The 27,742-nt window shown below is 41.3% G+C and overlaps 1 protein-coding gene across 1 annotated transcript; it reads left to right on the top strand.

Annotated features, from left to right (window-relative positions):
* Positions 1–499: 499 nt before the first annotated feature.
* OSTM1 (osteoclastogenesis associated transmembrane protein 1) lies at positions 500–9,300 on the top strand. The gene is made up of 6 exons (XM_075862244.1): positions 500–1,076; positions 2,502–2,610; positions 4,195–4,292; positions 4,452–4,586; positions 6,180–6,345; positions 8,948–9,300. The coding sequence occupies exons 1-6, from the start codon at positions 726–728 to the stop codon at positions 9,001–9,003; spliced, it is 915 nt and encodes a 304-aa protein (XP_075718359.1). The 5' UTR covers positions 500–725; the 3' UTR covers positions 9,004–9,300.
* Positions 9,301–27,742: the final 18,442 nt, after the last annotated feature.

Genomic DNA, 27,742 nt, shown 5'->3' with positions numbered 1-27,742 from the left:
GTCCGTAATTGACGGACGTATTTCGGCCGCAAGTCCCGGACCGAACACAGTGCAAGGAGCCGGGCTCCTAGCATCATACTTATGTACGATGCTAGGAGTCCCTGCCTCGCTGCAGGACAACTGTCCCGTACTGTAAACATGATTATACTACGGGACAGTTGTCTTGCAGCAAGGCAGGGACTCCTAGCGTCGTACATAAGTATGATGCTAGGAGTCCGGCTCCCTGCACTGTGTTCGGTCCGGTACTTGCGGCCGAAATACGTCCGTCAATTACGGACGTAATTAGTGTGTGTGCACATACCCTTATACACTGTCTAGCAGTATAGTTTGAGCTCTACATTGTGGTAAAACTACAGCACTGGTAATGTTCAATATGGCGCCAAAGCAGATATTTACGTCATGTATTACTGAAAGCGAGTACATAGAAAAGAGCAGTTTCTTATAGCATCTACATTTGAGTGAGTGGAGTCCAATGCGGCAGTGAAAGGGTTAGCTTGCCAGAGGCCCCGCCCCTCCCCTCCCCTCCATGCACACGGAAGTGCCGGGCAGAGTGGCTGGTCTGGTGCTGTGTGTACGTACGTGTGTGTACGGGAGGCTCGTGAGTATTGTGTAGGCTGTGTGCTGCTTATTATGTACACAAGCCTGAGTGTGTGTTGTGTCTGTAGTGTGATCGCAGAGTGTACACAGTCCTGATCACTGCATAGGATAGTGTGCCAGTCTGTACCATGATGTATGTTACAGGGTTCCTGTTGAAGTGCTTGTTGCTGGTTGGCGTGTGTATGGGCACAGAATGGATACTTGATGACGCACAAGGGGCAGCTAATTCTGACTTGATATCCAGGGCTCTATGGGCAGAGGAGCTTTCTCTGTCCCTGTTGCCATCTTACTCCTTGGCACCTGAGCCCATGCCGGACCCTTTACAGTGTATCCCACTTTTACACGAATTCGCTAACAACAGCGCCGCTCTCAGCAACTGTTTGGTGAACATGGCAAGGCCTGTGCGGCTGTGCCAACACTGCTACAAAGAAAATTCCCAACTCAAAGCAACCATGAGCAAGATTGGAAATCCTGTACAGGTTTGTTGGAAAAGCTGGAGCTGTAGTATATATATATATATAATGTAAATGACAATACCCTTAAGGGGTTTCTCTGGTTTCAGAAAATCGATGTTAGTTATTGTATAATTAAAAGTTATCATTTTCCAATATACTTTCTGTATTCATTTGTCACGGTTTTCAAGATCTCTGCTTGCTGTTATTCGGTAGAAACATTCCTTGTTTACTTCCAGTGAATAAAATTCTGTCTGTGGTCACGTGGCTCATTATAAGACTGATCCACATACTGTAACTAATAATCCGTGCACCTGTGTGTCCATCACATGACCATGGACAGAATTTCATCCACTGGAAGTAAACAAGGAATGTTCCTGCTGAATAACAACAAGCAGAGATGTTGAAAATCATGAGGAATTAATACAGAAAGTGTATAACTTTTAATTATGCAAAAAATATTAATTTTATGAAACCCGACGGGAGCGATCGCACATAAAATCCCGTACACACCAGATGCTACATGTAATACAATGGGGACTATGAATTCCTATTCACACAGGGCGGTCGTGCTCTGTTACTTATTTACATGGGTCCTGCTGCTTGTAGTTTTTGGGGGTATAGTAAAAGTCAACATTATTATACCAGAAAACACATATGGGGATTTCTTATGATTGTTGGTGATTTTCTCAGCTGTCCCGATGCCACCCGTATTAACCCAGCCTTGTTTTTACTTTTGGCACAGCGTAAAGGTAGAAAATACCCTTTGGTTTAACATTTAACTAGAGCCATAATGGGATTTAGAATACAAATATGTATCGTGTGGAAGGTGAAGGACAAGATAATATAAAATAGCGTTCTTCGTAAATGAGCTCCATAGTTTCCCTGCCAGAGCGCTTTGTTACTCTAGTGAGAGAACCCGCAGCTGGGCGTGCCGCTCAGGGGTATTTCTCACCCTAAAGGGGGTTCCTTTCTATATTATTTTCTACACATTCGTCCTGAACCTGGAACTTTACTGCAAGTTTAAAGGGATTGTGCCATTAGGTCAACCCCTGTTTATATGACCTATTTGGGAATATGGACGTCCTAGAGAAATGTCCCCTGCTTGTGACCCCCTCAATGAGCCAGAGCGGAGAGTCGCTGACAAGGAGCATGGAGGAACTGGGGAAGATGAGTAATAGAAGTCGCTATTTATGTTTTGCAATATTCCAGTACATGACACGGAACATTGTTCTCTTCCTCTATAGCATGTGACACTGTACGTTCCCTGTTTATAGAGACAGCGAGTTTCGGAAAGAGATTTTTAAAGTGCGTTCTGTTTAAAAAAAGAAATGAAACGTAATGGAAAAATACAACAAAACATTGTTACGCAGTGAATATCTGCTAAACCCAACAATTTCTTGTATTAAATGTTTTTGTTTTTATTGCTGCTTTTTGTTTTCTCAAATGCAGAATGGGACAGTCAGCTGTTCGACCGTACTACTGCGATCTGACCGGGTCCAGGTCATTGTGACGCTCAGTGAATTCTTTGATAAATTGTGGAGTGATTCTAAGTGTGCAAGTAAGTATAGTCTGCACTATATTATACATTCTACGCTATATATTCTACAGTCTGCACTATATTATACATAAAAAAAGCAACAACTTGATCAACCCTTTAACGACCGAGCCATTTTTCATTTTCGTTTTTCACTCCCCGCTTTCCAAGAGCCAGAACTTTTTTATTTTCCCATCAATGGAGTGGTGTGAGGGCTTATTATTTGCGGGAGGAGTTTCTAATGGCACCGTTCCGGCAGGTTTCCGTTTTTCCGACTGAATCATTAGCGCAGTCGACTCCGCTATTGATTCCGTCGTGAAAACGGAAACCTGCCGGAATGGTGACAAATGGAGACCATTAGCGATGTTTTCGGCACCATTGATATCAATGGTGACGGAAACGGAAGCTGTGGTTTCAGTTTGACTTTCCGTTGCGAGGTTCACCCGATGGAAACCTCCGACAGAACCCCGGAACGGAAAGCCAACGGGGATGTAACCAGGCCCTAAGATGACAGGCCCACTTTAATACCACTTCCCTACTGTTTTTATTGTTTTCCTTCCCCCACTGTCTGTTATTTTATCAGTTGCCACACATTATGTTGCTAAATCTTCAGGCTATGGCTATATGTGCTATGTGAAATCCTGTGCAGCACAGCAGCTATATAGGAAGGCAGACTGTGAATGCTTGCATAAACTTTGCCATATGGGCACTCTAAGTCTGGCCGCAAATAGAAGGCCTACGAAGCGGGATCCCTTGCGGATCATGAAACAAAACACAGCGGCACTTGGCGAGATGTTCAGTTATCCTTACATTTGCAATTGTTTGCCTTTACATTTTTTTGTCCCTTTTAATAAGGCACAAAATTAACATCCGCTCTACTCCGTGTTCTTAATAGTATTTGAAGGTCCAGCTCCCACATCACCATCCTGTTTTTCCAAATTAAGGTGGGAATTTATCAACCTTTCTTAGCCAGTTTTCTGGAAAAAAAATATTGCAAGAGGGCCCAAAAGCCGCAATTTGTGACTTATGGCATTTTTACGCAGTTCTCGCCACTTTTGTGGAAAGGTGTCCACAAAAAAAATGAAATGCTCACCTCACCGCTCCTCTTGCCCCCTCTGCGTCCCCTTCAGGCCTTCTTAGTATGTTGCAGTTTCATACAATGTATTGATGCTGGGTAGTGTCAGGACGTCGTTGTATGTGACACCGCACTGCTGACGTTTAGTGATGCATCACATATAAGGCCCTGACACTGCTCGGAGTCTAGACCTTGTATGAGCTGCACGGCATGCTAAGGGAGCCTGAAGGGACCCGAACGGGAGAAGAGCGTGAGGTGAGTATGCTCATTTTTTATTTTAGGGTCGATGCGTAAGCGGAATGGATGGCACACGGCCGCGTTCACTGTGCCACAATTGTGGTGCACGTGGGGCTGAAAAACGCAACAAATTTATTAAGAGGCCTTCACCACTTAATAAATGTGTCACATCTTACGCCATCTTTCTATTTAGACTGGCGTATGAGGCGCCAGTCGTAATAAATGACACCCTAAGTGTTAATACACCCTACAGATCTAGTTGTGATTTTATATTAATATGTGCCTCATTTTTATAGATTGTTTACAGACCAACGGCACAGAGATATCAAAGAACACATCTGACTTTATGAATTCATTTGACAGCTTGATCCAGTGCTTCAACAATACAATGAGGGTAACTCTTGTTTTAGAAGATTGATTCCCTGTGATATACTTATTTTTATATCATAAGACTTGTCAGCAGTTGTATGTAATATAATGAGACTTCTATGATATCGATCTTTTAAATACCAGTATTTCTTATTAAGAGTGGGAATTTAATGTTTCATTTCAGGAGCCTCCAATCCCAACACAACAAGGCAATTATTCGAGAGTGTGCCAGAGCTGCAACGAGAGTTACCGACAGCTGAATAGTTTGTACAATGCTTTGGAGCATACGAACGCCTTGTGTATTGATTTAGAAGATGTTGTAAGTTGTGTATGCATATGTGTATAATGCAGAAAAAATACTGATTTTGACATTTACAAACAAACATGGCCGCCCTTAGACCTGTTACTGCTTGACAATAAATAGAAATCTACAAGTAACGTGTTTTTGCGTCCGCAATTCCCCCGAAAATCCACGGGAGAATTGCGGACCCATTCATTTCTATGGGCCCATACACACTATCCGTGTTTTCACGGGTCCCCGCATGTCCGCAAATCCATGCCGCACAAACTCAGGACATGTCTTATTACGGCCCGCAAATTCGATGCGGACATGCCCATAGAAGTCAATGGGCCCGTGGAAAATGCGGGTACACCTGCGTGTGTCAACCGCAGTTTGCGGAAGTGTTGCTAGGCGACGACCGGGAATGAGTTCTGTCGTCATCCTGTTTTACCTAGGCTTTTTTTTTTATCCGCATTTTGCGGATTACATACGGATGAACTGCGGATTACATACGGATGAACTGCGGATTACATACGGATGAACTGCGGAGGACATTTCACGGAACACGGTCCTGGAATTTGCGGACCAGAAAAACACTACAGTCGTGTGCATGAGGCCTAAGGCTTCGTTCACATCTGCATCAGGGTTCTGTTCTGGCGTTCCGTGGGAGCTTTCCGTCAGAACGGAACCCTGACTGAAACAAACGGAAACTAAAGGTGACGGATGCGGTGCAAATGTTTTGCGTTTTGTCTCCGCTGTTCAAGTCTTCTGTCGTTCTGACAAACCGTAACAGGGATTGGAGCTGACTACTACAGGAACTGTTCCATGTTCTCTTGTAAACTAGTTAACAGCCAATAGTTTTCAGGTTTGGGTGAGGTTTTAAAGCTGATCTGTCTCCATACTATTCTTCCCTGTTTAATGGCAACATAGCATAGGGAAAGGCCCACTTTACTATGAGCCTAAACAGCACAAAAAATATTGTGGCATCAATAGCAGCTAGCAAAGAATACACCGGACTCATAATTATAGGTCCACTGTATTAATATAGGCAGCATTCCCCCTGCCCTGCCTCCTTATGCCCATCTCACCAGTGACTGACCGCCGCCATAGATTATCATGTTTATTTTTAACTGCCTATGCATTAAAATATTTGTTTCACTGTGCTAATAGCCTGGCAATAGTTAGGCCTCATGCACACGACCGTAGCCATGTGCACGACCGTGATTTTCGGGTCGGCCGGCAGCGGACTGCCTCCACGAGCCGCCCGCAAATCGCGGGCTGTGCAGATGGCCACGGCCATTATTTTCAATGAGCCTGGACCGCAGAACACGGCCGTAATAAGACATGCCCGTTCTTTCTGCGGTGCGGGCTCCCGGGCCATGCACAGACTGAAAACCACAGTCGTGTGCATGGCCCCATAGGAATGAATGGGGCCGCAATTCTCCCGTGGATTTTCAGGGGAATTGCGGCCGCAAAGGCACGTTCGTGTGCATGGGGCCTTTTTCTGTAGAAGCATGGGCAAACATGGCTGGCAGCATGCCAGTATTTGACTGTTGTAAAATGTTCCTCTATGAAGTGTTTCGTATATAGTATTACTGCACTGCTGAGCAGATTGTACATGTGTTATTTCAGATGAACGGCACTCGGAAACTTTGGAGCAAAACTTTCAACTGCACGTTACCCTGTACTGACACTGTTCCGGTGATTGCTGTGTCCGCATTTATCCTGTTCTTGCCAGTAGTCTTTTATCTCAGCAGCTTCCTTCACTCAGAGCAAAAGAAGCGCAAACTCATCTTGCGTGAGTACTTACTACAGATGGAAACTGCAAAAAGCCAAAAGAAAAAGTGTCTGTTTATGCAAGCTGAGCTTCATTGCGGTCTTGCAGAGTAAGGTGTTAATGGGGTTTTATAGGATAGGTGATCCCTAGTATAGGGGTTCCTCAGTTCCCCGTTCCTCCTCATCCACATAATCACAGTGTAGAGGAGTTATGGGGAAAGTCATTGTCTTAGTGAAATAACCCCTTTAACGTACAGCATGAGCTCTCTCACAGCCATCTTATACAGGGTTCAAAAGGACATTTATTGGGTGTAGTTATGCTCCTTTTAGTTCCGTGTTAGGTTGCCCATACACTTAGCAGCTGTGTGCTGTTAGTATTCTGTGTGACCAAGATTCTGCACGGTAAAAAAAAAATATTAATGCAGTTTTGCACTTGTACAGGTGAATCACATTGAAACCACTGCGCTGTACATTTGGTAGTGGCTATGCTCGTTATTGCAGTTTAGTCCTATTCACTTGAATGGGACTGAGCTGCAGTACCAGGCACAGCCACTACTGAATGTATGGTGCTGTGCATGGTAAACAATAAAATAAACACCAGACATCTGATCAGTGGAATTGTCTGGAATCGGACCCCCAACTGATCTTATATTAACCCCTTAATGACCAGCCTATTTTGGACCTTAATGACCAGGCCATTTTTTAAGTTTTTGAATCGTCGCATTCCTAGAGCTATAACGTTTTTATTTTTGCGTCGACATAGCTGTATAAGGTCTTGTTTTTTGCGGGACAAGTTGTACTTTTCAATAGCACCATTTTGGGGGATATATTATTTATTGATTAACTTTTATTTGGGGGGGAAATAGAAAAAAACCTGAAATTTCGCCACTCTTTTTCGCGTCTTAAATCTACGCCGTTTACCGTGTGATATAAATAACACAATAACTTTATTCAGCGGGTTGTTACGATTGCAACGATACCAAATTTGTATAGTTTTTGTATGTTTTACTACTTTTACACAGTAAAAACGCTTTTTTTTTCAAAATTATTTGTTTTTGTGTCTCCATATTTGAAGAGCCGTAACGTTTTTATTTTTTCGCCGATGCGGTTGTATGAGGGCTTTTTTTTGCGGGAAGACTTGTAGTTTTTATTGGTACCATTTTGGAGTAGATGCGACTTTTTGATCACTTTTTATCACATTTTTTTAAAGTCAGTATTCACAGAAAACAGCAATTTTTCCATAGTTTTTTATTACATTTTTTACGGCGTTCACCGTGCGGGTTAAATAATGTAATAGATTTATAGTCGGGGTCGTTACGGACGGAGCGATACAAAATATGTGTAACTTTTTAACTTTATTTTGTTTTTTTAATAGTAAAGCATTTTGTAAGGGGAAAAGCTGGGTTTTTAATTTTTTTTCACTTTTTTACTAGTCCCACTAGGGGACTATAATATGCGATTCTGCGATCGCATTTATAATACACTGCAATACTTTTGTATTGCAGTGTATTACTGCCTGTCCGTTTAAAACGGACAAGCATCTGCTAGGTCATGCCTGCGGCATGATCTAACAGGCATTCACTCCAGGCAGACCTGGGGGCCTTTATTAGACCCCCGGCTGCCATTGGAGACACAGACACTCGGCGATCGTATCGCCGGGTGTCGGTGGGGGAGAGAGGGGAGCTCCCTCCCTCTCTCCAAAACCACTCAGATGCGGTGCTCGCTATTGCGCACCGTATCTGAGGGGTTAAACGGGTGAGATCGATACTAATATCGATCTCACCCGGCAGAGCAGGGACGCTCCCAGCCCTCAGCTGCCTCTAGCAGCTGAGAGCAGGGAGATTTGACAGCTCCCTGCTCTGTAAACTTATTCCGATGCCGCGACGTAAAAAGTCTATGGCATCGGAATAAGGCCCGTTAGTGACCGACGTAGAAACACGATGGGCCGGTCACTAACGGGTTAAAGGGGTTATCTGGGGTTTTAAAATTGATGGCCTAACCTTAGGATAGGTCATCAATATTAGACTGGTGGGGGGTGTTTGAACGGGCCACGGCGCTTGTACGAGCGCCGCAGCCTCTTCATTATTTACATGGTATCCCTTCTCATTCGTAGTTGTAGTAGCTGTGCAATGTATTGCACCACTGTGCCGTTCAAGTTGGACCCCCACAGATCTAATATTGATGGCTTATTCAAAGGACAGGCAATCAATTTTAAAAACCGGGAAAACCTCATAAATGGCCTATCCCGTTAAATAATTTTGAGTGTTAGCCAATGTAGAATTTTTTTTCAGCAGTAGCCTCCCTGGAAATTGGGCTGGTTGTGTCAGCATTTTGCTCAAGAGGGATCGGATTTTACTAATCCAGAGATTAGATTCTTAATTAATTATGTTACCAAAACGTATTCCATATATTTCCTATACCAGTAGTAAGTTACTGAATAAGCAGTGGCAAAGCTATACGGGGTAAAAAAAATGTGTCAAAACAAGTTCTACTGATGGCCCCCCATTGTTATATAAGAGATCCGCTCCAATTTTTCTACATTTTTGCTGTCTGTATCTATTTGTGTCTCATAGATGTAGATATCTTACACCTGCTAAGCTAAAATGCAAATGTTTATTTTTCAGCCAATAGATTTAAGTCCGCTGCCAACCTAGCCAACATACAGGACAAGCGCAACTGAAGTGTCACACCGCAAAGGAAGGAGCATTTGCACTGGACGATACACACTGTTTTTCTGTAAACTGATCCATTCTATACAAGACACATGGAGATTATTTTTTCTTGGTGTCATGAGTGTCCTAAGCACAATGGGCACTTCACTACTGGAGGAAGAAGAGTGACTTTATCCACGTTTTAGCATTTTCTTGCTTTTATTGAAGCCCACCGATTTACTTTCAAGAAATGTGAATAATATATGCTGTTCTCTATAAAGTTTCCTCTTTGTATTGTTGCATTACAGTGAAACATTCACAAGTTGGATGGGGTTGTGTTACATTTACTTGCCGCAGAAAAACCTTATGTCAAAACTAATGTAATGTACTCAACATGTTTACATGGCATGGGTCTAGGACTAGATATATACAGTTTGTGCTAAGTCCAGTCAATTGTGATGGAATCTTCCAAAAATGTAATGTGTATGGGGTCAGCCTCCCTGTCCTATGATGTGCGTGATTGGGGGGGAAACAATGATCTGGTTGTAATTTAACCTATTCACTCCTTTGTTTTCCCAGAAGATAAGTAGCACCTGAGGTGTATGGTTGCTACTTATCTTCATTCGCCAATTGAAATAATAAGCACACTTTGCTGAACTGAATGTTTTTGGGGTGAGTTGCGGTCATAGCTTTCGGTCAAAGATTTTTCGGTCACGGCTATCTTGTGATTATAACCAGCTTTACTTTACCCACACTTTAGTTATTTCATGAGAGCTCCAGGCATTCAGCGATAAATGTGTGCAAGCTAAGATAATTTGTCCGAGATTTTAACTCTTTACTGCTGTTTTCCTCTTGTGAAGCTCACTTAGATTATTCCAGTGGTATGTTTGGACTGCTCTCACATTAACGGTAAAGGTGGTAATAGCAGATTATTTGTACTTTGCTGACAAAACTGTGAAACTAGAGGCAGTGAGATCATTGAAAGGGATGGCGTTATTGTGTCGACATCCACTATGCTCCAATTTCAGCTCTCCTGGATTAGCCAGGCTGCTGCCTACCATGCAGACTCTGAAAGTATTACCTTGATTTGGTGAATCATATGATTGAGAGCTGTTGAAAGCAGTCTTTCATTTATGCTAATAAGAGCTGGTTTACGTCTGCCAAGTTCCAGAATGACAGCTTTGATTCCGTAATCAGTGGCTTTTTGAGCACATTCATTTTAAGTAGGGCTGAAAGTCATTACTACAGGCTAGGGCAGTTAAGAGCTTTAGTGGTGAAGCGGCTTTAATTTACTTTCCTGGCTTTGTAGCCAATTAAAATCATTCAAAAACAGCTTAGATTTTTGAGATTTTACAGAAAAAAAAATTTAAAAAAATTCTATTTTGAAGAAATAGTTATTTAGCAAAATGATCATCTGCCTTGTTGGGTTATATGCTATTTGTCGTTTTTGTGTGGTTAGTTTCATAATTCATTTTTTTTTTTTTATATGTACAAAATATATATTTGTGACCACTAAGCACATTTTTCAGTCGTTATTCACAACCAGAATTGCTTTAATAACGTACAATGATCAACAGTATGCGCTAAATGTCTGCCAGTGGCTCACTCTGTCTTTTGTACTCCATTTCCGCTTTGCGCTGATGGTCTGTATCTCTTTTCTTGGACTGAGCCTGGTCATTTACAAGTAAAGAGAGCTCCCTGTCCAAGCATGGACTCGTCCATGGGTCTTGGTGAGTCCATTTTTGTGTTTGATTTAACCCTTTCACTGCCAAAGATGTACAGCTTGTCGCGACTAGATCTTGGTAACATATTAAAGCCCAGAATTTTAGCTTTCAAGTGAGACTGCACTCGTTTAAAGTTGGGGAGCAGGAAAAGTTTTACTTGCTAGTTTGGTGTCACTGAAATGGTGGGGGAAGCTACAAGCGACAGCAGGAAGAAATAACCGAGCCTGTTTCCTTTATCTCTCCACCATACAGCTTTTAAGTGAATCCAGAGGGTGATACAGAAACATTTCTTTATATTATCGCTGGTCTTACCAATCAAAGAAGTTATTTGGGGGGGGGTGGGGGGGGAGTCTTTTACTACTACAGGGCTGAGAAGATGAGCAGTTGCACATCTAACCAAACCCTGCGTTTAATCAGGACATTTGTCGACTCTGTGACTTGGATGTTTACCGGCATGTGGATCCCAGATGCTGTTATCGATCACATCTAAGTTCATTAACTTAGATGTGATCGATAAAAGGTGGACCTGCTGTCACCATAGCCGTCAGTCCTGCTGAGGATTCGTCTTTTGCTGTTAAAAATAAAATTAAAAAAATCCTCTTCCGTGACATTGCATGTAATTTTTACACCTCCAGAATAGAAATCCACTTATGTTGGAGGCTATTAGACCTAAGATATCTGAAGATAAATGCTGACGGCAGTCAGACAAGAGTGTATTCTTGTGAGCGGAACCCACATCAATGCATGCAGGCCATAGTCCTCCGAATAATTCAGCTGGCTTGAAAGAAGAAGCCTAGCAGATGATCGCCAGCGTATATAAACTGAAGTTGAGATAGATAAATATATATATATATATATTTATCTATGTATCTATTTTTATGTTGAGCAAAGAAAAACTTCTACCACATATTTGTTTGAGTTCTGTGAACTTCTTTTCAATGACCAGAAACCACGCTGTTCCTTTTCTTTTGCAATTGAGTTAGGACCTATGAGAATCGCACAAAGTTTGCTGTCATCAATGCTTTACACTAAATCTCCAGATGAAACTGCTGTGGAAAATTCACAAATTTTCTGGAGCAAAATGTGGTACAAAAATGCAGATTTCTGTAATTTACTTAGCTGCGTATATTTTTTATTTTTTTTTAGATTCTGCTTCAGATTTTCTGTTGCACAAAATTCTGCAGCGTATACTGCCTGTGGGAACATACCCTAAAGGCTCTAGCTCTGGGTAGAATAAGTCTAGATTCTTTCCTTTAAAACGAAACCATGTTCGGCTCTAGCCCCGTTCTAGTTGGAGCTAGAACAGGTTGAAGTGGGAGCTGCATAAAGTGTACTCCCAGCTCTCACTTCAGCCTGTGTGGAGGAGGAGAGGGGAATCTGTTATCCTTCTTCTGTCCCTGCATGGCTTTAGATAAACCCTTGGGAGGGAAAGATGGACTTTTGTTCATGATATTACCCACCTTATTAATCAGAGTGTGTATTTGCTCTCTTTTGTCATAGTTGGTATCGCCACATTCGTAACAACCTGCACTATAAAATATTATTTATCCTGCACGGAAAGCCCATAAAGAAAAACTAGAAAACCATGCCATAATAGCGGTTTTCTGTTCAAGATGTCTCCCAAAAACAGGAATAAAAAGTGATCAAAAAGTAATATGTACCCAAAAACGGTGCCAATGAAAACAAGCCCTTATGCAGCATTGTCGACGGAAAAATAAAAATGTTTTGGAATGCAGCGACACTAAAAAAAAATGACCGAAAAATTTTAGAAAATATATAAGTATTTTAATTGTGCAAAACTAGTAAAACATAAGGCGTCATTATAATCGGAACAACCCATAGAGTAAAGTTAGCATATTAATACCACACAATGAAGGCCTTAAAAATAAATCCCAAAAACAATTTTTTTACACCCCCCCACCCCCCCCCCCCAATAAAAGTACTTCAATACTCAAAAAGAAAGCGTTTAAACTACTACAGTGAGACGGTAGTATAGTAGCGTGGTATTAAATAATTCTAAAGAAAAAAAATTATTGTGTAAAAGACAAATTAAGACAGCAAGGATTGAATGAGAGAGACTTGCCAAAGAAAGTAGAAATAACCCAAAAATATTTTTCACATACATAAATAATAAGAAACTGAAAATTGAAGTGTTGGCCCTCCTAAAAATAATCTGGGTATAATGGTGGAGGAGGATGAGGAAAAATCCAATCCACTAAACGCCTTTTTCTCTTCTGTATTTACACAGGAAAATCTAATGACAGACGACATGATTAGGGGTAAAGTAAATTCTCCATTAAATGTCACCGGCTTAACCCAGCAAGAAGTGCAGTGGCGCCTTAAAAACACTAAAATAAACAAATCACCGGATCCGGATGGTATGCACCCCCGCATCCTGCAGGAATTAAGTACCGTGATAGACAGACCCTTATTTCTGATGTTTAAGGATTCGATAATGACAATCTGTTCCATCGGACTGGCACATAGCAAATGTGGTGCCAATATTCAAAAAGGGATCAGTAAGTGAGTTTGGAAACTTTGGGCCTGTAAGTTTAACCTCCATTGTGGGTAAAATATTTGAGGGTTTTCTAAGAGCTGCAATCCTGGAGTATCTCAATGCAAATAAACTGTTAACACCGCATCAGCATGGATTTATGAGGGATCGGTCCTGTCAAACCAATCTGATTAGCTTCTGGGAGGAGGTAAGATATAGACTGGACCTGGGTAAGGGTATGTTCACACGCACTAATTACGGACGTAATTCGGGCGTTTTTGCCCCGAATTACGTCCGAAAATAGCGCTGACAAACATCTGCCCATTGAAAGCAATGGGCAGACGTTTGTCTGTTCACACGAGGCGTATATTTACGCGCCGCTGTCAAATGACGGCGCGTAAATAGACGCCCGCGTCAAAGAAGTGACCTGTCACTTCTTTGGCCGTAATTGGAGCCGTTATTCATTGACTCCAATGAATAGCAGCGCCAATTACGTCCGTAATTGACGCGGCGTTCAAGCGCCTGCACATGCCGTTACGGCTGAAATTACGGGGATGTTTTCAGGCTGAAACATCCCGTAATTTCAGCCGTTACGGACGCCCTCGTGTGAACATACCCTAAGGCTGTCGATGTGTAAAAGCGTTTGATATTGTGCCGCATAAAAGGTTGGTATATAAAAATATGTGTAAATGGGTCAACAACTGGCTCCGTGATAGAAAACAGGGTAGTTATTAATGGGACAGCCTCGGAATGGGTCACAGTTACCAGTCGGGTTAATGTGTTTATTAATGACCTTGTAGAGGTTTTACAGAGTATAATTTCAGTATTTGCAGATGATACTAAGCTCTGTAAAGTAATCAGCACAGAGGAGGATATTGTAATACTGCAGAGTGATTTGGGGAAGCTGGAGGTTTGGGATGAGGAATGGAAAGTGAAGTTTAATGTCTATAAATGTAAGATTATGCACTTGGGCCAAGGAAACAAATTGTACAATTATGCATTAAATGGTAGAACACTGGGTAACTGCTGCTGAAAGATTTGGGGATATTGGTGGACCGTACATTTACCTTTAGCAACCAGTGCAGGGCAGCTACTGCCCAGACAAATAAAATCATGGGATGCATCAGAAGAGGCATAGATGCTCATGACCAGAACATAGTTTTGCCTCTATACAAATCACCATTCAGACCACACATGGAATATTATGTACAATTTTGGGCACCGGTGTATAAGAAGGACATGGCTGAACTAGAACGGCTGCAAAAAAGAGCGACCAAAGTAATTAAGGGAATGGGCGGATTGCACTGCCAAGAAAGGTTATCAAACTTGGGGCTATTCAGCTTAGAAAAAAGACCACTTGGGGGCCTAATTACAATGTACAGATATATAATTGGACAGTACAGAGATCTTTCTAATGATCTTTTACACCTAGGCCTGTAACAATTATGTCTAGAGGAAAAATGTTTCACCACCGTTATAGACGGGGATTCTTTACTGTGGGAGCATTGAGACTATAGAACACTCTGCCACAGGATATTGTGATGGTTGATTCTTTGAAGAAGTTCAAGAAGGGCCTGGATGCCTTTCTTGAAAAACATAATATTACTGGTTATGAGTACTAGATTCTGGAGATGGGACGTTGATCGAAGAATTTATTCTGATTGCCATATTTGGAGTCAGGGAGGAATTTTTCCCCTGAGGCAATTGGCATCAACCTCATGGGGGCTTTGCCTTCCTCTGGATTAACACCACATTATAAGTGCCGTATCTCCTACATAATCTGATTGGCGCTATAATGTAGGTGACAGCATGCTTTTTATTTAATAAAACGATCTGTTTTCACCACTTTATTAGCGATTTTAGATTTATGCTAATGAGTTGCTTAATGCCCAAGTTGGCGTGTTTTTACTGTACGCCAAGTGGGTGTTGTACTGAGGAGTGTACGTCATGCACTCCTCCATTCATTTAGGCAGCGCATAGGGATCCTTTTAGATCAGTATGTGCTGTCTTATACTAACACATTAACAATACTGAAGTGTTTAGACAGTGAATAGACATTCCACGGGATGTCTATTCACAATCTCTGCACTTTGTTACTGTTTTTGTTGTATCGTTAATGTGTTAGTAGAAGGGCGGATTTACACGAGCGTGTGCGTATTGCGCACGCAAAAAACGCGGTGTTTTGCGTGCGCAAAAGGCACTTAACAGCTCCGTGTGTCATGTTCATATGGTGCGCGGCTGCGTGCTTTTCACGCAGCCGCCATTATTAACCCCTTCAGGACTGAGCCTGTTTTGGCCTTCAGGACGAAGGCGATTTTTCAAATCGGACGTGTCACTTTATGTAGTAATAACTCCGGAATGCTTTTGCCTATCCAAGTGATTCTGAGATTGTTTTCTCGTGACATATTGTACTTTATGTTAGGGAAAAAATTTGGTCGATAAATTCAATATTTATTTGTAAAAAACACCAAGATTTAGAGAAAATTAGCAAAAATTAGCATTTTTCTAAATTTAAATGCATCTACTTGTAAAACAGATAGTAATACCACACAAAATACTTACTATTTTATATTTCCCATATGTCTACTTTATGTTTGCATTGTTTTATTGAACATTCTTTTATTTTTCTAGGACGTTACAAGGCGTAGAACTTTAGCAGCAATTTCTCATATTTTCAAGAAAATTTCAAAAGCCTATTTTTTCAGGGACCAGTTCAGTTCTGAAGTGGCTTTGAGGGCCTTATATATTAGAAAGTCCCCATAAATCACCCCATTTTGAAAACTGCACCCCCTCAAAGTATTCAAAACCGCATTCAGAAAGTGTTTTAACCCTTTAGGCGTTTCACAGGAATTAAAGCAAAGTAGAGGTGAAATGTACAAATTATTTTATTTTTTTTTCGAAAATTAATTTGTAATACATTTTTTCTGTACCACAGAAGGTTTTACCCAAGAAATGCAACTCTATATTTATTGCCCAGATTCTGCAGTTTTTAGAAATATCCCACATGTGGTCCTAGTGCGGTAATGGACTGAAACACAGGCCTTAGAAGCGAAGGAGCACCTAGTGGATTTTGGGGCCTCCTTTTTTTAGAATCTATTTTAGGTACCATGTCAGGTTTGAATAGGTCTTGTGGTACCAAAACAGTAAAGACCCCCCAAAAGTGACCCCATTTTGGAAACTATACCCCTCAAGGAATTTATCTATGGGTATAGTTAGCATTTTGAACCCACAGTTTTTTTGCTAAATTTATTTGAATTAGTATGTGAAGATGAAAATCTACTTTTTTTGTGAAAAAACGTAAAAATGTTAAATTTTTACAAGGAATAAAGTAGAAAAAACACCCCATCATATGTAAAGCAATTTCTTACGATTATAGTAATACCCCATATGTGGTAATAAGCTGCTGTTTGGACCCACAGCAGGCCTCAGAAGAGAAGGAGCACCATTTGGATTTCTGATTTTGCTGGAATAGTTTTCAGTGCCGTGTCACGTTTGCAATGCACTGGAGGGATGAAAACCGTGGAAACCAATAGTGACCCCATTTTGGAAACTACACCCCTCAAGGAATTTTTCTAGGGGTAAAGTTAGCATTTTGACCCCACAGTTGTTTTGCTGAAGTCATTGGAATTAGTCTGTAAAGGTAAAAATCACCTTTTTTTCTGTAAGAACTTAGAAATTTTTACAAGGAATAAAGGAGAAAAAGCACCCCAACATTTGTAAAAGAATTTCTCCTGATTACGTAAATACCCCATATGTGGTAATAAACTGCTGTTTGGACCCACACCGGGGCTTAGAAGGGAAGGGGCACCATTTGGCTTTTGGAGCTCAAATTTAGCTGGAATAGTTTTTGGGTGTCATGTCGAATTTGCAAAGCCCCCGAGGGACCAAAACAGTGGCCTCCCCCCAAAAGTAACCCCATTTGGGAAACTACACCACTTAAGGAATCTATCTAGGGGTATAGTGAGCATTTAGGCCCCACACGTCTTTTGCAGAATTTCTTAGAATTAGGCCGTGAAAATTAATATCAACATTATTTCCACTAAAATGTTGAATTTTTTTCAATTTCATAAAGGAGAAAATGTACCCCAACATTTGTAAAGCAATTTCTCTCGAGTACGGCAATACCCAACATGTGGTCATAAACGTTTTTCCATTAGAAAATAATTAACCCTTTCCGGACTGATCCATGTTTTGCTTTTTCTTTTTCGTTTTTCCTCCCCGCATTCCGGGAGCCACAACTTCTTTATTTTTCCGTCAATAGAGCGGTGTGGGGACTTATTTTTTGCGGGACGAGCTGTAGTTTTTATTGGTATCATTTTTTGGTACATAAGACTTTTTCAGCACTTTTTATTAAATTTTTTGGTAGAGCGAAGGTGACCAAAAAACTGCAATTTTGCCATTTAAAATTCTTTTATTTTTCACGGCGTTCACCGTGCGAGTTCAATAATGGTATATTGAAATAGCTTGGACTTTTACGGACGCAGCGATACCAATTTTGTGTATTTTTTATTTTTTTTACATTACTTTAGAGAAAAAATATGAAAAGGGTTTATTTTTGGACTTTAAATATTTATTAAATTTTTTCCACTAATAATAACGATTTACTTTTGTTTTTACATATTTTATTAGTCCCCATAGGAGACTTGAACCAGCGATTGTTAGATCACTGGTAGAATACACTGCAATACTAATGTATTGCAGTATATTGTCATTTTTACAGGCTCCTGTAACAGCGCGATCTCTGTTTCTGTCCGTTAGTCCCGGGTGTCAGCTGTAATACACAGCTGACAACCGCAGCATATGGCGAGGGCTCAGCGCGTGAGACGCTCCATATGGAAAGTGAAAATTAAAATTTTCCACTGATGTGCCATTTTAGTGCACTATATGTTGTGTCCAGTTTGTGCCACAAATACCACAAATAAAATATTAACAGGGTTCTCCCGGGTATGGCGATGCCATATCGGTGGAAGTAAACGGCTGTTTGGGCACGCTGTAGGGCTCAGAAGGGAGGGACGCTATTTGGCTTTTGGAGCGCAGATTTTGCTTGGTAGAAGCTCTGGCGTTTTGCTGGTATTTCAGTTTATAATGTGGGGGCACATGTAGGCTGGGCAGAGTACATCAGGGCATAATAAGAGGGTATAATAATGGGGTAAATAAATAATAATCCGCAGATATGTGGCCAGTGTTGCAATTGTATTATAAATGGCGCCTGATCTTATCCGCTTTTGGAACGCTCTGCACATTTTGCATCGCCATATTCTGGGAGCCGGAACTTTTTTATTTTTTCACCACCAGAGCAGCGTGAGGGCTTAATTGTTGCGGGACAATCTGTAATTTTCATTGGTACCATTTTGGGGTACATGGCTTGGCTTGTTTTTTGCGGGACGGGTTGTAGTTTGTATTGGTACAATTTTGGCGTACATGCGACTTTTTGATCACTTTTTATTGTATATTTTGGGAGGGGTGGTGACCAAAAAATAGTGATTCTCACTTTGCTTTTCATTTTTTTTTTTTTGCGGTGTTCACCGAGTGGGAAAAATAATATTATAGTTTTATGGTTGGGGTCGTTCCAAACGCGGTGATACCAAATATGTGTACTTTTTTTTTGTGTTCATTTTTTTTCCTATAATAAAGGACTTATTATAGGAAAAAAAGCAGTTCATGTTTATGTCACTTCTAACTTTTTTATTTTGAAATTTTTTTTAAAACATTTTTATTCTTTTTTTTACTTTTTTCACTTGTCCCACTAAGGGACACTTAGACTTGCAGCTTTGATCGCTGCTGGAATACATTACACTACACATGTAGTGTAATGCACTCCAACTGTCAGTGTGACGTAAGGGTATGTGCACACACACTAATTACGTCCGTAATTGACGGACGTATTTCGGCCGCAAGTACCGGACCGAACACAGTGCAGGGAGCCGGGCTCCTAGCATCATAGTTATGTACGACGCTAGGAGCCCCTTCCTCGCTGCAGGACAACTGTCCCGTACTGAAAACATGATTACAGTACGGGACAGTTGTCCTGCAGCGAGGCAGGGACTCCTAGCATCGTACATAAGTATGATGCTAGGAGCCCGGCTCCCTGCACGGTGTTCGGTCCGGTACTTGCGGCCGAAATACGTCCGTCAATTACGGACGTAATTAGTGTGTGTGCACATACCCTAACAGTCACACTGACAGGAAGCCTACGACGACCACCCTCCGGGTGGTCCTCATAGGCTTCTGTACATGGCAACCCGGAAGCCATTGTCTGGCGTCCGGTTGCCATGGGTACGATTGCCAGCCCCCCTAATTTCACATGGGGGCTGCCGATCGGCGCTAAACACCTTAATTGTGGCGTTCAAATCGAATGGCGCAATTAAGGGGTTAACTGCCGAAATCAGCGGCGATAGGCCGCTGATCGGCAACGGGGAATGCAGGGCAGACGCCCTGCACAGTTAACCGCCGCTGCGGTGTAGCGCCGCGCGGCGGTTAACTGTCAAAGCACAGACATAACTGCACGTCAAGGTGCGCGAACTTACTGCACACATTGACGTGCAGTTACGTCAAGGTGCGGGAAGGGGTTAATGACACTCCGTTTGGATGTTTGTAAACAGAAAATCACGTGGTGCTTTTCTGTTAACATTCATTTTTATTACTGCTGTTGCGCGACTAACGCGTGTCCCACGGAAGTGCTTCCATGTGGTGCACGTGATTTTCACGCACCCATTGACTTCAATGGGTGCGTGATGCGCAAAAAACGCCAAAATATAGAACCTGTCGTGAGTTTTACGCAGCGGACTCACGCTGCGCAAAAATCATGGAGAGTCTGCACTGCCCCATAGACTTGCATAGGTCCGTGCGACCCGCGTGAAATTCAGGCGGGTTGCACGGACGCAAATCACGTTTGTGTAAATCTGCCCTAAGACGGCACATAGCGATCTAAAAGGATCCATATGTGCTGAGGAAATGAATGGAGAGAAGTGCATGACGCTGATTGGTCAGCGTCATACACTCCTCTGTACAACTCCCACTTGGTCTAAAGTAAAAATACGCCCACTTGGGCATTAAGCAACTCATTAGCATAAATCTAAAATCGCTAATAAAGTGGTGAAAATAGATCGTTTTATTAAATAAAAAGCATTATTGTCACCTACATTACAGCGGCGATATCCTTATGTAGGAGATACGGCACTTATAATGTGGTGACAGAGCCTCTGGACCTGTCTTGTATTCTCTGGAAGTAAACAATGAATTTTCCTACTGAATAACAGGCACAGATCTTGAAATGGAGAAATTAATACAGAAAGTTTATTGTAAAATTATTTAACTTTGTTATACTATGAATAAGCTTTCATTTGCTTAAGTCGTAAATACCCTTTTTCATAATACTTTTGCATACATTCACTTATTTTACCATTTCAGTTAAAAAATAAGATTCAAGCATAACCTGTATTTGTTGTCTTCATGGACAATCTCATAGGTCAGAAAAAGTCAAATATCCTTCGAAATGTTACTTGTTTCTGAAACGTGTTTTTTTTTTTTAAATAATTTTTTAACCTTTTTTTAAAAAAGGAATAAAAAAAATCACACCACTCATCTGTTGTCAAGAGCCTTCTTCTCCAGCTGTTGCTGTTTGGCCAGCCTGTCTCTCTATCAGAAGAATGCTATAAAAAGAGGATCTGGTAGAGGTCAGATGTAGCATAAGTGCCTTGCTTGTTACTTTGATTAGCACAAGTGATGGCTGCCCATGGATTCCAAATTTGATTCATTTTGTACTGTGAGCACTTTGCAGGCTTAAGCATGGGCTGATTGTCACTGAAGAGCTTTGGCTGGAACAAAGACATAAGTCATATAGCAAAGGTTTTGACATGTGATCTTAGAGTTTATGTCACTAACAGCTGACCTATCATAAGACCAACGGAAGGATGCCAGAGGGAGTCTTATTTGTGAGTCTCTGGTCCGCAGCTCCCTGCTATTTTCTGCTTGGAAACAGCCAAACTCACATAATGGATTGATTTTGTAATCTCTTATAATACCATAAGCTTCTGATCCAGAGACTTTGACCCCTCACAGGTATAATGATCCTTTTATTTAGTTGCATAGGGTCTCTAGATATAGTGTGGAGGGACTCTTATTTATTTTTTTACTTGTGGTTGTTTCATGTTACTTTTAAACAACATTTGCCTTAAAAAAAAAACAAAAAAAAAAACAGTTCCTGTATCATTCATTCGAGAACTATTTAAGAAAAGCATCGTTAATGTGTATTTTCTTTCCATTTTGAATGTCACCTTTTGTTTCTTAATCAAAATGGCAGATCTTAAAAAAAAATCATTAGGGTTTCAGACCAACCCATCCCTCTGAGAATATACATTCCCCTTGTAGACAGTGCATGCAGTCCCCTGTAGGTAGTCCCACATACTCACCTTGTCTCAGCAGACAGTATCATACATGATAGGCTTAGATACATGACCCAGCAGACCGTACTATACATGATAGGCTTAGATACATGGCCCCAGCAGACCGTATCATACATGATAGGCTTAGATACATGGCCTCAGCAGACAGTATCACACATGACATACTTCGATACATAGCCCAGCAGACAGTATTGCACATGATAGGCTCAGATACATGGCCCAGCACTCATTATCACACTTGATAGACTTAGATAAGGGGCCTCAGCAGTAAGTATCCTTGTACTAACATATGTTCATCCCCCCCAAAAAATGTGTATGTGTATGTATTTGAACAAATCTCATCCACACGATGTGTAAAAAATACACCGAAAAAACATTAATAAATTGACCTGCTGTGCAGTTTTTTAATCCGCAGCATGTCAATTTATGCTTCGGAATCGCTGCTCTTCTGTTGCGAGTTTTCCCAATGGGGATGTAAAACCCGCTACAAACAGCAGATGTTGTGAAATCTGCAATGGAAAAGTTGCGATTTTGCAGCAAAAAAAGCTTATACTTACCCAGATCGCTAGGCTTCTCCGTCCAGGATGGCCTACTGGGATGACCTTTCATCCCATGTGACTGCTGCAGCCAATCACAGGCTGCAGCGGTCACCTGGGATGAAACGTGGCCACCCGATAAGGCTGGCCTTAGGGGGGGGGTACAGGGCAATTTCCCAGGGCCCCCTGCTGCTACGGGCATCCTCAGGACATAGATACAAATTAATGCTATAGGCTGCTGGCCACGTTAGGCCTGCAGCCTATAAGGCGCTGGGAAGATGCTGGTCTGCACAAGCGTCCTGCCCGGAGGATATGCATCGCTCCATCCGGCGTGAGAACGGAGCAAGGTAAGTACAAAATTAATTAATTTTGGGGGGGCTACATGGCAATATACAGGGGGGGATTGCTGTGTAGCACTATATACAAGGGGGGAGCTGTATGGCACTATATACAAGGGGGGCTGTGTGGCTTTATATACAAGGGAGGGAGCTGTGGCACTATATACAAGGGAGGGGGCTGTGTGGCACTATTTACAAGAGGGGAGGGATGTATGGCGCTATCTAAAGGGGGGCTGTGTAGCGCTATCTACAGGGGGGCTGTGTGTGGCGCTATCTACAGGGGGTGTGTATGGCACTATGTACAGGGGGCACGGTGTATGTGGTGCTTTGCTTTACAGTGTTTGAAACAATTTTATTCATGGGCAAAGTGTATGGTGCTATTATATTTAGGGGCACAGTGTCTGGCACTATGATAATTTTATCTTCATTTATAGGTTTGGAAATGTTGGAAAGGTGAGGAGCTGAAGACATCTGAGTGGCAAATTCTGCACAAATGGGTTATGGCTAAGAGAAGTAGTCATGAAGTCTGGACCGGATGGAGAAGAAATGAGGGGGGAAAAACGACTAGAATCTGAGAAGTCGTCACCTGTGAGTCACTGGATTTATAGAGAATCTGTCACCTCTCCTGGCATGTTTATTATAGGAAATCCTTGTATTTTACAAAAAGTCTTTGTGCAGTCCAGGACTGATAGACAAATGGGTGTTACCATTCCCCTTGTCAGGAGGATGTCTCCCTGCACAGTGTGACACTGTCAGCGATGGTTGGAGACTGTCAGTATGTAGGGACACAGCCCTTTGACAAGGGGAATAGTGACACTCATTTGTCAATGCTTGCACAAAAAGGTAGTGTTAACAATAGTTACGGCGCGGCAGGGCAGTGGGGCAGAAGGGAGCCCAAGTTTGGGTAACAGCCAAGGGCTTATAGTCTACTTAATCCGCCACCGGGGTTAGCCCTTTTGTAATACGCTCCTAAATCTTGACAGGATCCTAAACGTGTGTACATGGCATAAGGATGGTTTTTGACACACGATTTTATGCATTTTTGGTGGTGCATTGCACAGGTTTTTTTTCACATTTCTGGGGGGGGGGGATACCTGACCTGCGGCCAAATGTTAGTTTAAAGGGGTTGTCTGTAATCGTCAAAAAATAAGCCAAGGGTAGGGGAAATACCATCAAATAATAAAAGAAGCATAATTTACATGTTAAATACCCAGTTTTACAACGCCGCCACTCCGGTACTTCCCGCCGTTCTCTGTTTACTGAGGTGCAGCGATGACGTCATGTTTAAACACTGGACCCCTGCAGTCAATCACTGGCCTCTGCAGTGTCTGCAGAAGTCACTTAATTGCTGCAGCACAGTAGACAAACACCGACGGGGAGCACAGGAGTGCCGGGGATATAACCAGTTATTCTTCTTTTTTTTTTATTTGACGGCAGTTTGCCATTTTTTCCCCCATCACTGTTTTTTTTTTGTTATTTTTTGGTGATCCCGAAAAAAACCTTTTAAAGTCTACACCGTGTTCCAAATTATTATACACATTGGATTTAAGTGTCATAAAAATTTAATTATTAGTTTTTCAATTAAACTCATGGATGGTATTGTGTCTTAGGGCTCTTTGGATCATTGTAATCAATCTCAGACACCTGTGATAATTAGTTTGCCAGGTGTGCCCAATCAAAGGAAAACTACTTAAGAAGGACGTTCCACATTATTAAGCAGGCCACAGGTTTCAAGCAATATGGGAAAGAAAAAGGATCTCTCTGCTACCGAAAAGCGTGAAATAGTGCAATACATTGGAAAAAGGTATGAAAACATTGGATATTTCAAGAAAACTTAAGCGTGATCATCGTACTGTGAAAAGATTTGTGGCTGATTCAGAGCACGGTTCGTTCAGATAAAGGCATAATGAGGAAGGTTTCTGGCAGACAAATTAATAGGATTAGGAGAGCAGCTGCTAAAATGCCATTGCAAAGCAGCAAACAGGTATTTGAAGCCGCTGGTGCCTCTGGAGTCCCGCGAACCTCAAGGTGTAGGATCCTCCAGAGGTGTGCATAAAACTATTATTCTGCTAAACAATGCTCAAAAGCAGAAACAGTTGCAGTGGGCTCAGAAATACATGAAGACTAATTTTCAAACCGTGTTGTTTACTGATGGGTGCCGTGCAACCCTGGATGGGCCAGATGGATGGTTGGTGAATGGCGACCATGTCCCAACAAGGCTGTGACGTCAGCAAGGAGGTGCCGGAGTCATGTTTTGGGCTGGAATCATGGGGAGAGAGCTGGTAGGCCCCTTTAGGGTCCCTGACGGTATGAATATGCCCTCTGCAAAGTACGTAGAGTTTATGACTGACCACTTTTTGGTACAAAAAGAAGAACCATGCCTTCCGTAGCAAAATTATCTTCATGCATGACAATGCACTATCTCATGCTGCAATTTGCTGCTTTTTGGCATAAAAAGAGAGAAACTCATGGTGTGGCCCCATGTTCCCCTGACCTCAACCCTATTGAAAACCTTTGGAGCATCCTCAAGCAAAATATCTATGAGGGTGGGAGGCAGTTCACATCAAAACAGAAGCTCTGGGAGGCTATTCTGACATCCTGCAAAGATATTCAAGCAGAAACTGTCCAAATACTCACAAATTCAATGGATGCAAGAATTGTGAAGGTGATATCAAAGAAGGGGTCCTATGTTAACATGTAACTTGGCCTGTTAAGTTTTTTTTGATTGAAAGAGCTTTTGATTTCTGTAAATATGACCTCCTGAGGCTGCAAATTCAACAAATTACCATTTTAGTTCTCTTTGCAACCTTTAAAATGTTTTGAACTCTGTTGTGCATAATAATTTGAAACCGTGCATTTTGAGTTTTTGGGTATGTTCACACGCCCTATTTACGGACGTAATTCGGGCGTTTTAGCCTCGAATTACGTCCGAAAATACGGCACCAAAGCGTCGGCAAACATCTGCCCATTCATTTGAATGGAGTTTACGATGTTCTGTGCCAACGGTCATTTTTTTTACGCGCCGCTGTCAAAAGACGGCACGTAAAAAAGACGCCCGCGTCAAAGAAGTGCCTGTCACTTCTTGAGACGTAATTGGAGCCGTTATTGACACCATGGAAAAACAGCTCCAATTACGTCCCTAATGGACGCAGCTAAAAGTGCCTGCACTTGCCATTACGGCTGTAATGCAGGAGCTGTTTTCTCCTGAAAACAGCTCCGTGATTTCAGCCGTTACGGATGTGTACGTGTGAACATACCCATTTACTTCTAAAAAAAAATCTGTTATCATTAGGAGATTTGTTCAATAAAATTTGCATTATACTCCAACGGTTGATGGCTTGAAGATTATACTGACTGTCATTTGCATCGACTATTTAGGAAAATCAGCGAAAAATAACAGTTGCATAATTGGAACGCGGTGTATATTAAAATATGAAAAGGTCTACATACATAGTTTTTTGGGGGTTTCTTGTGGTGTTTTGGGGGTCAGTGGAATTTATAGCAAAACACAGCATACTCTAGGTAAGGCGTTATTTCTGGTGATTCTCTCAACGCCTGTACAAAATGACACTGAAAAAAAACGTCATAAAAACAGGCACCAGGCAGCCTGTTCTTAGGATTGGTGGGGTCCCAATAGTTTGACCCACTCTGATCAGGCATTTATGGTGCATCCTATTAATATGTGATAAATGTAAAAACCCTGGTTGTTGTTTTTTAATGTATACCATATATAAACTCTTTGACCTTGATGATGAAAAAACAAAAAATAAAATTGATCATGATGGAAATGGTGAAGACTGATGCACTTTACCATCACTTTTTTTTTTAACACTTCTTTTTCTTTATTATTCAACCAGGAGAAAAACAGTAATCGATACATCACAGACAATATAAAAAATAATTATGTTACAAACAGTTTAAACTGCTCTCTCCTGATTTATATCCTCTTCAAACCCCTAACCGGATAGAAAAAAGGAAATAAAAAAAAGGAGAAAAACACAAACAGTAATTTTTACATATCCTCTAGAATATAATTTTTGGCTGTTTGGTTCAAAAGATCAATACAAGGCTGCCATTTAGATGTAAGTAGCTGTTTCTTGCTTCCACAGGGTACTGTGGTTTTTCCATAGAGTATGGTCTTATATATTTGATTCTTCCATACAAAAAAAGAGTGGAGAGTTAACAGATATCCATTTTTTAAGAATTTCTAAACGTGCTATAAATAATAGTTGAAGAATTAACTGTATCTGTATTTTATTATATAAAGTGTCAATCCCAGCGGAGTCACCCAACAGGATCAAGGTCTCGTCATGAGCTGTTCCAAATGGTGCAATACATTTGTCCAATATCGGTGTAATTTAGGACATCTCAAAAGTAAATTAATTCACTTTACCATCGCTTTGAGTTCTATAGAAATGAATAGGATCCAGTGACTGATCCATTATGATCACTTTTTAACAAACAACAAAAGTGTGAATTTAGCTGAAAAGTGATCTACAGGTCCACCCCGATGGGTACTGTTTTAGACTTGATACAACAATTGAAAATTGAAATGATGTTTAAATGGATTTCATTTAGTTTGTCCATGTTTAGTTTATATTGGTCTACTCTTCATACAATCTTCTAGTGCCCTCTGCTGGCTGCAATCACAAATTGGATTAAAACCTATGAATTTACAAATATCCAACAGTCATCAATGCATTTTACATTATGTACCTCTAATTGTAGTTGCAAATTTTGTGTTTTGGATTTTATTTTGGGTTGTTTATTATGGGTTTTAAAGTTGTTGCACTGTACACAATATAACAGACAAGCATTTTCAATTTTTATGAATGTTACATCTAGCACCAGCTTTTGTAGTTTAAAGATGACTGTAGAAGACAAACTCGTATGATAATTTCTTACTATACAGTAGTTAAGTATTTCAGACTAAAAACCCTTAATGTGCAACATTGCTTCATAATGAAACAGCAAATTGCAGTCAAAGAAACTATCAAATCATTATCAAAGCAAACTGTCAACATTAAAGAAGCACTCTGACAAAACATTCCACCCCGTTTGAAAATAAGATGAAGTGAAATGTAGTGAGGTGTACTGCCTTACTTACCGGGCACGTTATTTGACAGTTAGCCACTCCAATCCAGGCTTCCATTGGGTTACGTGATCGCCACTCTAATCCTACAGCATCTGCTGTGGGCACCGTAGGTCAGTCCCCCAATGAAAGTCTATGAGACAGGTGCAGATTTTTATGCGAAAATTTTGTGAAAAAGC

Source organism: Rhinoderma darwinii, chromosome 4, assembly GCF_050947455.1.
Source record: "Rhinoderma darwinii isolate aRhiDar2 chromosome 4, aRhiDar2.hap1, whole genome shotgun sequence".
Lineage (NCBI taxonomy): Eukaryota > Metazoa > Chordata > Amphibia > Anura > Rhinodermatidae > Rhinoderma > Rhinoderma darwinii.
Note: the sequence above shows the minus strand (reverse complement) of the source record. Positions and strands in the feature narration are given on the sequence as shown.

Excerpts from the sequence above, each read along its gene's own strand:
- OSTM1 (XM_075862244.1), top strand. The coding sequence starts at position 726 with ATGATGTATGTTACAGGGTTCCTGTTGAAGTGCTTGTTGCTGGTTGGC. Across the intron at positions 4,587-6,179 it reads GTATTGATTTAGAAGATGTT|ATGAACGGCACTCGGAAACT; the intron begins GTAAGTTGTGTA and ends GTGTTATTTCAG. Across the intron at positions 6,346-8,947 it reads GAAGCGCAAACTCATCTTGC|CCAATAGATTTAAGTCCGCT; the intron begins GTGAGTACTTAC and ends TTTATTTTTCAG.